The sequence below is a fragment of the Molossus molossus genome, unplaced genomic scaffold (assembly GCF_014108415.1).
Source record: "Molossus molossus isolate mMolMol1 unplaced genomic scaffold, mMolMol1.p scaffold_m16_p_21, whole genome shotgun sequence".
Classification (NCBI taxonomy): Eukaryota; Metazoa; Chordata; class Mammalia; order Chiroptera; family Molossidae; genus Molossus; species Molossus molossus.
Window position 1 is genome coordinate 4,481,142 of NW_023425357.1, and position 11,754 is coordinate 4,492,895.

The 11,754-nt window shown below is 40.0% G+C and overlaps 1 protein-coding gene across 1 annotated transcript; it reads right to left on the bottom strand.

Moving 5' to 3' along the window:
- Window positions 1-498: 498 nt before the first annotated feature.
- LOC118638287 (zinc finger protein 345-like) lies at window positions 499-11,066 on the bottom strand. Its single transcript, XM_036273996.1, has 4 exons — window positions 10,883-11,066; window positions 7,101-7,269; window positions 3,900-3,973; window positions 499-3,292 (listed from the first exon to the last, which is right to left on the bottom strand). The coding sequence occupies exons 1-4, from the start codon at window positions 10,895-10,897 to the stop codon at window positions 1,310-1,312; spliced, it is 2,241 nt and encodes a 746-aa protein (XP_036129889.1). The 5' UTR covers window positions 10,898-11,066; the 3' UTR covers window positions 499-1,309.
- Window positions 11,067-11,754: the final 688 nt, after the last annotated feature.

The window sequence follows — 11,754 nt, forward strand, 5'->3', positions numbered from 1 at the left end:
AAATTCTAATGTGAGGAATAAGCTATTAATGCTGAATAAAGTATTTTCGATCTTGTTTACATGTGTATTGTTCCTCTCCAATATGAAATCTGATATGGAGGATGGTTTGTGTACCAAGAAAAGCTGTTGTGCCTCACTAGTTATATTTCCAGGGTGTCTATCAAGTAATAATTTAAAAATATTGAGTAAGATATATAAATGAGGGTATTCCTTAGGCACACGTGTTACAATTTCTAAGGCTTAACTTTAACATGCTTAATGAAGCTTGAACAATGGTTAAATCTTTGGCCAAATTCTTTTTTTCTAAATATGTTTTTATTGAATTTTTTAGAGACAGGAAGGGAGACAGAGATAAAGATCTTAATGTGAGAGAGAAACATTGATCAGCTGCCTCTTGCACACCCCATATTGGGGATGAAGTCTGCAAGCCAGGTATGTTACCCAATCTGGAATGGAACCAGGAACTCTCAGCCGATGAAATGACACTCAATTCACTGAGCCATGCTGGATGAGCTCACAGAATCCTTACATTTTTACTGTTTTCTTTGGAATGATTCCTCCAAAGTTGAGTAAGTTTGAGCACAAGTGAAAGGCTGTGCTACATTCCCTAGTTTCATAATGTTTCTCTTCAGTAAGAATGCTCATGTTCAATAACGTCTTCCCTCCACTATGAATTATGTTGTATTGAGTAAGACACCAGTGATAATTACAGGATTACCTCATCCTTTTCATTTGAAAGGCATGCTTTCAGATACAATGATCTGATGTTAAATAAGATCCCACTGCAAAGAAAAGAATTTACCACACTCCTATTTTTAGGGTTTGTCTACAGTAGGAAAGCTCTGATATTCAGTAAAATTAAACACTGATTAAAGGCTTTCTCACCCTTTCTACCTTTGTAAGGCTTTCCTCCACTATGAATACTATTACACTGAGTATGTGTTAAGTGGTGCACAAAGGCTCTACCACAGTCTCTAAGTCAGTAGGATATCTTTTAAGTGTCAACTCTCTCACGTAGGGTAACATAAAAATGGCTTTCAACGGCTTTTCTAACTTACTCATATTCATTAGTCTCCTTCCAAGTATGATTTCTGTGATGAATGTGTTCTCAGTGCTGGTAAAGAAATTATTTGATAGGCAGTAGTTTTGAGGACCAGCTTTGCTTAATTATGAACATACATAAGGTTTCTCCCCTGTATCAATTCTCTAATGATAAGGGCAGGGGATTCGTGAAAGCCTTTGCCACATTTTATAAACTTGTAAGGTGTCTCTAAGTATAAATTCTATGATGGACTATAAGGTATGAGGATCAGCTAAAGGCTTCACCACATGCTCTACATTTATAAGGCTTTTTGCCATCATGAATTCTCTGATGGATAGTGAGATCAAAGGACGTGCTGAAGGCTTTGCCATGTTCTCCACATTTATAAGGCTTCTCTGCAGTATTAGTTCTCTCCGGTTGAGTAAGGCCTGTGGGCTGTGTAATTACTTTGCCACACTCTCTACATTTGAATGGTTTCTCTGAAACATGAACTCTCTGATGTCGAATAAGATTTGAAAGGTAGATAAAGGATTTGCCACATTGCAAACAGTGATAAGACTTGTCCCCAGTATGAATTCTCCGGTGCTGAGTAAGACCTGAGGACTGGCTAAAGGCTTTGCCACATTCTCTACATCTGTATGGTTTCTCTCCAGTATGCACTCTCTGATGTCGAGTGAGATTTGAATGGAAGACGAAGGCTTTGCCACATTCGGAACATTTATAAGCCTTCTCTCCAGTATGAATTCTCTCATGTCCAGTAAGTGTTGAGGCCTGACTAAATGCTTTGCCACATTTTCTACATTTATAAGGCTTCTCTCCAGTGTGAAGTCTCTGATGGAGAGTACGGTTTGAGGAGTGGAGGAATGTTTTGCCACATTCTCTACATTTATAAGGCTTCTCTCCAGTATGAACTCTCTGATGCTTAATAAAGTTTGAGGACTGGCTAAAACCTTTACCACATTCTCTACATTTATAAGGTTTCTCTCCAGTATGAACCCTCTGATGGTAAGTAAGGGCAGAGGACTCACTGAAGGATTTGCCACATTCTACACATTTGTAACGTAATTCTCCAGTATGAATTTTATGATGGATAGTAAGTTTTGAGGCCCGGCTAAAGGCTTTGCCACATTCTCCACATTTATAAGGCTTCTCTCCAGTATGAATTCTTTGATGAATAGTAAGCTTTGAGGGCTTGATGAAGGCTTTTCCACATTCTCTACATTTATAAGGCTTCTCTCCAGTATGAATTCTCTGATGCTCACTGAGGGTTGAGGACCGGCTAAAGGCTTTACAACATTCTCTACATTTATAAGGTTTTTCTCCAGTATGAACTCTTTGATGCTTAGTTAGGTCTGAGGATTGGATAAAGGCTTTGCCACATTCTATACATTTGTAAGGTTTCTCTCCAGTATGAATTTTTTCATGTACAGTAAGGGTTGAGGACCGACTAAATGCTTTGCCACATTCTCTACATTTATAAGGCTTCTCTTCAGTATGAAGTCTCTGATGTTGAATAAGGTCTGAGGACTGGCTAAAGGCTTTGCCACATTCCCTACATTTGTATGGTTTCTCTCCAGTATGAACTCTTTGATGTCGAGTAAGATTAGAATGGCAGACAAAGGCTTTGTCACATTCTGAACATTTATAAGACTTCTCTGCAGTAGGAATTCTCTCATGTTGAGTATGTTTTGAGTACTGACTAAAGCTTTTTCCACTTTTAGTGCATTTGTAAAGTTTTGCCCTGGTATGAAATCCTCTCTCATGTACAGTCAGACTTGAATACCACTTAAAGGCTTTGCCACATGGTTCACATTTGTAAGGTGATTCTCCAGTATGAAGTCTCTGATTTAGCATAAAACCTGGATACCAATTAGATGTTTTATCATCATACTTACATTTATGAGGTTTTTCTCCAGTATCAAATTGTTTTAGCCTATTTAGATTAAATATTGAACTGATAACTCTCCCACAGAAATTCCATTTGAAAGCCTTTTCCCTGGTATAAATATTCTCTTGCTCAGTGTCACTTAATGATAAATTAAACGGTTTGATACATTTACTTTGTTTTTTTGTCTTCACAATACGAATAACCTGATGTATATTGTGATCTGATATTTGGTCAAAGACTTTTCCATAACTATAAGGGTTCTCGAGAACCTGAGTTCTCTCATATTTAGTAGAACGTGACTTTCGGTTGAAGTTTTTCCAATGTTCATTGATTTGATAAGGTCTATCTCCGTTGTGTGTTCTCTGGTAATCGTGGAAGATAAAAAGGCCTTTAGTGACAGCTATAATTATATTAAACAAACATACTTATTTCATAATAATTTGTGATACTTATTAAACTACAATATTTGTATATAAAAATGATCCCGTTTCAGACAAAATATTTTTTAAAAAAACATTAATTTTCAAAGAGAAATAAGTGATTACTTCTTGAAAACACTGCCAAACTGACCACATTTAAATTTTATCAGTGTATTTTAAATCTCTAAATTTTATTAGTAACTGAATGAAAGTTTAATCCCACTGAACATTTTAAACTCAAATAACTATTCACTTCACAGATTATGTGAGTTACTAGTTTTCCACATTTCCAAGAATATACAACAGCAAAAAAATTGTTTTTGATCCTCACATGTACAGTACACTGACTTGCAAATGTCACTGACTTTAAAGTGAGTTTTCCCAAATATATGTATCTTTGACCTCTTTGGGGTACAAGAGTTTAATTATGAATAATTGTCCCAGGTCAGTACTATGTGCATGTACATCCTTTCTTCTCATCCCACTCTACTTACAACTCCAAGGCTTTCATTCAGTATGCATTACCAAAGCCACACTGTCCCTAACTTACCAGTATTATTTCAGACAACTTATCTTGTATTCCCAGCTTTTCTAGTAAGGCCTGGTTGTCTTCAGATGACATGGCTGAAAAAAAATAAAAGTTCACAAGATTGGCACTCAGGTAGAAGTTCCTTGAACTTTCGAGCAATGAATGACAAAATAACATTTTTGCCGACCGCAAAAGCAAGTGAATAGTTCAAAGAAAGCTTGAGAGCTGCAATGAGAAAAAGCAACATCCAAGAGGGACAACAGGTGCTTACATTTGCAAACAATGCCTGCTGAGAGCCCTGGGACAGAATGGCAGTCTTATAACACAACTCCTAATTCCCAGTGTCTCCTCTGGAGACATAGAGATGAGGGTACTGTATGTTCCATGATCTCGCTGTTTAGAAGCGCGATGACAACGTGTTTCTGTTATGCACGGGAGTGCTAAAGGAATGGATGCACTGTAGTGGCTACTACAAAGAAACAATGAGAAACTGTTCAAACACTGCAGACTGCAGTACTGCAGACATGTGTAGAGGAGGAAATGATACCATGGCTCTGAGAAAGAAACAGAAGATTTTAAACTGGGAAATTAAGAAAGAATATATGTTCGTTTGTTTTTATCCTCACCCGAGGATACTTTTCCATTTTTTGTACAGATAGAGTGGGAGGGAGAGAGAGGAAGGGAGAGAGAGAGAGAAATATCGACGTGAAGGGACACATCGAGTGGCTGCCACCCGCACAACCGACCAGGGCCGGGGACAAACTGCAGCCGAGGTACATGCCCTTAGCGGGAAGCGAACCTGGGTCTCTCCGGACCGCAGGCTGACGCTCTAACCGCTGAGCCAAACTGGCCAGGGCAACAGTCACTGTTTTGTTAACCGTGCATTTGCATAGATGCTACATCTTCTGAAAGGTCCATGGAAAGGACTGTGTCTTATCTTACATATCTCTGAGAATAAATGTTCAGATAATCTCTTTGAACTGGATGGACATTACTAGACTCCTGGGGAACATCTGAATTTATAGAAGTACTAGAAGAAAAATATCAGGAGAAACAAAATTCGATTATGGGACTGAATGAACTGAAAATAACTACAGTTTTTCAAGTTTTCTCATTATTGCTGATTTTTAATTTTTTTTTCAGACATAAGGAAATGTGTTTCTTTTCTCAAAGCAATTTGGTAAACTATACTTTCTTAAGCAATATTGAGGCATTTATTTTTTTCTCCCTACCTGATCCCTCCGGAATTTGGAAGCTCTTAATGAATATTATTACACTTATGTCAATATGTTTATTTGCATGAACCCAACAGGAATCTGATTTTTTCATACCAGGACACAAAAAGCCAGTTTCCAATTGTGGTTTCATTAACCAAGACTTTGACTACAATGTCATGTCTGACAGAAACATTCCAGGACTCTGGATGTCACCAGAAAGCTGTAAGGAATGAAGATCGACTTTGCAGCCGTAAACGCCCCTTGGAGATATGGACTGGTACTTTGCTCGGCCACGTGATTCATGGTAATCCCTTAGGTAAGGACCAAAGGTTACTTTCCTGAAAGATGGAGAAAAGGAAATTCAGCATCTTTGAGAACCTGAAGTACCTGAGGACATGGCCCAAATCTACAAACAGCTCAAGCACTGCCTGATGGCTACTGTGGCAACCATTAACTTGCTCACTAGGGCTAGATCTAAAGATTCCTTATGAATAACATTTCAGCAAAGTAAAACTGGAGAAAGCCTATGCAATCAATTTGATCTATTGATACTCTTCTGTATTTGCAAATAAACAAGCCAGGCTAGAACTAGACTTAATACAATCTGTTTACAGGAGGGTGCTCTTAGGGAAGAGAAACAAATTATGTCTCATTAAAACTATAGTACCATGCCCTGGCCAGTTTGGCTCAGCAGTTAGAGTTGGCCCACTGACCAGAGAGATCCGGGTTTGGTTCCCGCTAAGTGCACGTACATCGGTTGCAGTTTGTCCCCGGCCCCGGTTGGGATTGTGTGGGTTGCAACCAGTCGATGTGTCTCTCTCACATCGATGTTTCTCTCTCTCTTCACCCCTCTCTCCCTCCTGCTCTATCTTAAGATAGATGCAAAAATATGTCCTCGGGTGAGGATAAGAAAAAAAACAAACAAAAAAAACCCTGGCCAGTGTGGGTCAGCTGGTTGAGCATAGTCCTATGTATAGGAAGGTGGCCAGTTTGATTCCTGGTCAAGACCACATTCCCAGGTTTGGGGCATGAAGGTGGCAGCCGATAGATGTTGCTCATCACATCAATGTAACTCTCTCTCCCTTCGTCCCTTTAAAAATCAATAAAGTCTTCTTTTTAATAAAAAGGGGAAAAAATATATATATCAGTAATATAAATAATAAATGGATATAAAACAAATAGAAATCTAACTACTGCAAAAGCTGGATCCACCTAGACTGTATTATGCAAAGTGAAATAAGTCAGTCAGAAGAATATATATACCATGTGATTTCACTTATATATGGAACGCACAGAATAACAGAGATGACCAAACAAAACAGAAACAGACACAGATACAGGAAAGAGATTTGGAGTTCCCAGACCTGAGGCCTGTTGAAGGACGGGCTGCCAACAGGGAAGGAACTGAGGAACACAGGTGGCAGTCACAGATAGTCACTGGGATATGAAGTACAGCCCAGGAAATACAGTAAATGATGTAGTAATGACTATGTATGGTGCCGGCTGGGTACTGGAAATATCAGAGCGAATGCTGTGTAAAGTAGATGATCGTGCAACTGCTCCTCTGTACACATGAAACTAACACAGAATAATAATACTGAATGAAAAAAAAAGAAACGGCAGGCCCAAGTCCTCCTTCATTTGCTGCAAAAGGATGACCAAGACTGGCTTACAGACAGCAAGACCTAGATATCACAAAATGGATCATGAGTTTTCATTGAGATTCTCCTATTTCCAGACAAGTTTGTGCTCAGGGGAGAAGATATGGAAGCATATTGAAATAGTCTAGAAATAACTATCTAAAATACTATTTCCTGATAGCACCTCAATTATTCTAAAGAACATGTAAATTTGCAGACACCAAGTTCCCAATTCACACACATCACAAAGCTTTTCTTTTCGACATCAGAAAACTCCCAATGTGTTCCTTGAGAGCAAGACTCTGACAGTCTACCACACAAAGCAGAAGCTGCCAAAAGATGTTAAAGTAATAAAGGAAACAAACCCTCCGGCTGCAGGAGGAGCTCTGGAAGGAAGTCATCCTCACCCAGGGAGACCAGGTTCCTGTAGTTCTCCAACATCACATCCAGGTACAATGTCCGCTGAGCTGGGTCCAGGCATTCCCACTCCTCCTGAGAGAAGTCTACGGCCACATCCCTGAAGGACAATGGTCCCTGAAAGAAAAGACACATTCACCAAGGCACAGCAAGCAGAGTTCACAATGTCATCCAACAGTGTTAGAAGTGTTCTGCTCTAGGAGAGTATCCTGAATCATCCAATCAGATCATTTTGACCTAAAATATTTTCTAGTGTATTTTCTAACACTGAGAAATCAGGAGGACACATGTACACAACTCTACTGCAGAGTTTACTTTTCAGGACAATAAACTTTAAAATTAAGGCACTGACACAGGTGTATAGATTTTCAGTGCTCTATTGGTACCAGTGAGGGTCAGTTGTGTATATTTCTCAGCTGGAAATGTCATAGTGAGTTGGAAGTGTAAGTATTTCTTTAAGTGTTACCCAGACAATAACAAACTGCACTTTTCTAAAAATACAGGTTCTGATTCAGGAGTTCAGAGCTGGGCATGTGTTTCCATATGTGTAACAATCTCAGATTTTACTTGTGATGCCAATGTCTCCAGTCCATGTGCCATCCTTTTGAATAGCACAGAAACAGAAAACACAGAAAAATATTCACACATAAGTTTGCACTGAAGGAGTTTTGTTTTGTTTTTAATTTTTTTCTTCTTTGATTTTAGAGAGAGAAGTAGGGAGAGGGAGAGAGAGACAGAAACATCGATAAGAAAGAACATCAACTGGAGGCCTCCTGCATGTCCCTACTTGGGATTTGGCCCACAACCTGGGCACATGCCCTGATCAAAAACTGATCCCATGACCTCTTGGTGCATGGGTCAACCCTCAACCACTAAGACACACCAGCTGGGCTGAAGGCACTTTTTAAACTAAAATTCACAGTTCTCATACAATAGGGCATGGAAAACCACTATTCTATTGGAACATTTACAAGAAGTAATCTGTCAAGATTATTCTGCTTCTGATAGGAGAATATTTTGTGAAACATTTAGTAAAGTTTCAACCCAAACTTTACAATTTTTTTTTGAAAAAGCACACACACAGCCCTGGCCAATTTGGTTTAGCGGTTAGAGGATCAGCCCATGGACCAAAGAGTTGCTGGTTTGATTCTGGTCAAGGGCATGTGGCTCCATTGGAGTTCAATCGTGGTTGGGGTTGTGCTGGAGGCAACCAGTCTATGTGTCTCTCTCACATACCTATTTCTCCCTCAGAGGAGTTAAAAAATAAACAAACACAGCCACAAACGAGGCCAATACGCATAAATAAACCTGATGTATATTCATAGCAGTTTCTGTAACTGAGAGGAATAACAAAATATCTTAAACAAGAAAAATACCTCAAGTAATGGTAAAATTTTACCCACACACAAAGACAGACAGACATGAGAACTAAGTACAATATAAAAAGAAAGGAAACCAAATTTTCATGTCACTGAAATCAAGATTATTTTGTTTCCATAAACCTCATGAATCTATAAGTGAATGAAAGCCTTTGTGTTTTATAAACACAGTAAAGAGAGGAACTCACATAACAATAGAAAACAAGTTAGAGCTACTGTGTGTCGTTCATTTATTTGACAATTTTCGTTATCATCAGTGGAAAGCTGCAATGCAGAAATTTAACTGAACTGAACAGATATTAATGATGACTCTTGTAAAGTTTCTAGAAAATACAAAAAGTGATCGTGAAGAGTATGCCCCTGACATGAGTGTAGAATATAATGAAAATTTACAGGAACAAGGACTGGTTGATTAAAGCTCCCACATAAAAGCCAATGAATGACCTATAGGAAATATAAGGAAGTCGTCATTTCCCAAAGGAAACAGAAACTAAACAGAGGGAAGTTTCCAGATGAAATGTAATGGTTTTTTCACCTCCTTCATTAAATCCCTTCTAGAAACTCTGTTTTTCTTTTTTTTCTTCTTCACTGATTTTAGAGAGAGAGGAAGGAAGTAGGAGAGAGAGATGGAAATATCGATGAGAGAGAACATCCACTGGATGACTCCTGCATGCCCCCCACTGGAGATCAGGCCCACAAACTGGGCATGGATTGAAGGTCAACCAGTGAGCCACACCGGCTGGGCTCTACTAGAAACTCTTTACTGATAAAGGGAAACTATTAGCTATGTTGGGCAGAGAGCACCACACCCAAGTGAGTTATCAGGTAGACTGGAGCGTGGATTATCAGGTGACTGAGGCACAGGGAAGAACATGTCTTCACTGCTTGACATCACTGGCAAAAATACATTAACACAGATTTCACAATGTGAAAATAATCACATGAAAACATTTTGTTTGCAACACATCAATGCACATGTACCTTTTACATGCTGTACACTTATTAGTGTACATTTACTTTTATTTATTTATATATTTCTTTATTTTTGTTAATCCTCAACAGAGGATGTATTTGCCATTGATCTTTAGAAGATATGAAAGGAAGGGGTAGAAAGAGACAGATGGAAAAACATCTATGACAGAAGGCCCAGCCAGTGTGGCTCACTGGTTGAGCACTGACCCATGCACCAGAAGCCACTGGTTCGATTCCCTGTCAGGGTACATGCCCAGGTTGTGGGCCCGACACCCAGTAGGGGACATGTAGGAGGCAGGCAGTCGATGTTCTGTCATCGATGTCTCTCTCTCTCTCTCTCCCTCTCCCCTCCTCTCTCTAGACTCAATAAAGAAAAATATTAAATAATAAAAAACAAACACATCTATGATAAAGAAAGACACATCGATTGGTTGTGTCCCCCATGTGCTCCTACTAGGGCCAGAGAGTGAACCTGCAACCCAGGTACCTGACCTTCACCACGAATTAAACCCATGTGAACAGGCTAACACTTGAACCACTGAACCACACGGGCAAGAAGCATATGCTATTAACAGTACACTTAAAAAAGCAAGTGTTTGTGTCCTGGCCGTTTTTCTCAGTGGTTAGAGCGTCGGCCTAAAGTCCAGAGAAGCCCGAGTTCGGTTCCCGCTAAGGGCACATACCTCGGTTGCAGTTTGTCCCGGGTCCTGGTTGGGCGTGCGGGAGGCAGCCACTCAATGTGTCCTTTTCACGTCGATATTTCTCTCTCTCTCTCTCTCTCTCTCTCTCTCTCTCTCTCTCTCCCCCACCCACTCTGTCTGAACAAAAAAACAGAAAAAAGTCTTCGGATGAGGATTAAAAAAAAGCAAGTCTTTCTTACCAATCTAGTAAGCAAGTCCCTTCTATTTACTCCTGTCAGAACTCCCTGAGCTACTCTGAGCAGTAAATGTGCATTTTCTTACCAAGATCACAAAGCTGGTGCTACAGTCACTTGATCCTAAAACCTACGCTTCCCTTCTTCACTGACATCCGAGCCTCTGTCCCCATCCCAATAGGGATGTTAAATACATCTTCCCTTCTTGATCTGTCAGGAAAGGAATGTTTACAAAAACTAAAAGTCATGAATCACAGGCAAGAATGCTTCCTGAGCTGGGGGAGCCTGCAGAAAGTGAATGCACAACAGGCTCTGGGACAAAGGAGAGAAGTATACAACCTGCTGACCTTGACCATCACAAGGAAAAAAGAAATGAAATAAATCAAGGAAAACAACCTCGCTAGAAAAGAATATCAGAAGTAGAGAAATAAAGGTTGCAAGTTCTAAATCCATCCATGTTAGAGGAAAAGCAGACACAGCCTCTGACCCACGACACATCTTTTACCTGAGAAGCGGCCATTTTGTCCTGATCCTGCTCCTGTTCAGGGATGTTTTCTCAGGTGACGTTATGTTTGAGTCACAGAATGTGCCTTCAAATGTGTCCACACAGCCCCTTAAGTCAGCTCCCACCACACTCACAGTCAGAAGAACCTGGAACTGCTGAAAAGGCCACTCTCTGCTGTCCTTTGTCACAGGGGATTCAGGAACAATGAGCTCCTACATGGAGATCAAACAGTGAGAGTTTTGTTTTTTTTTTTCTGTCTTCATGTGTCTCTCCTTCCATACATGTCCACAAACTCCTACTGCAATGAGAGAACGTGCACTGCTGTCCTGAACCCTCAAATCCAACAATTCAACCTGTAACGTGCCCTGAACAAAGCCGGCGTAGAACTCAGATATCCCATCTTTAATTAGTTCCCTCCTGGTGCCTGCATGGCTCCCCAGAGCTGTGTTGAGTGGTGCTGGGTGACAGACATCAGACTGCAATGCCTCACACCTCTGGGTAGTGAAAGGCATTGGAGCATCAGCTTCAGAGACAGATGTCCTTCCTCGGTTTCCAGGAAATAACAGAGAATAGAAGATCTTCATCCTAAAACTTTTGAAAAACTTAACTATTGAAATATACTGATCTAATGACTTCACCTAGTCAGGTCAATCCCGTCCATCCCTCAATATTTTCAGAGAATGGAAAAGAGAGACTTAAGGGGAACAGCTCCTCTGTGGCTCAGTCAATAATTCAACAAATCACATAAAGGGAAGGAAAAAGCTGCTGAACATTAGACCAACTCACACAACTACATTCTAACTATTAAGATCACTGACATCTTTGCCAAAGGCACAGGGAATAGCCTCATATTATCGACTGGGTACCAATGG

What these genes read in the sequence shown, in the direction of transcription:
- LOC118638287 (XM_036273996.1), bottom strand. An exon ending in GCTCCTCCTGCAGCCGGAGG is followed by an intron (nt 3,974 to 7,100) that starts GTTTGTTTCCTT and finishes ATTTTTTTTCAG; the next exon opens with CCATGTCATCTGAAGACAAC. An exon ending in AGTTGTCTGAAATAATACTG is followed by an intron (nt 3,293 to 3,899) that starts GTAAGTTAGGGA and finishes CACGATTACCAG; the next exon opens with AGAACACACAACGGAGATAG.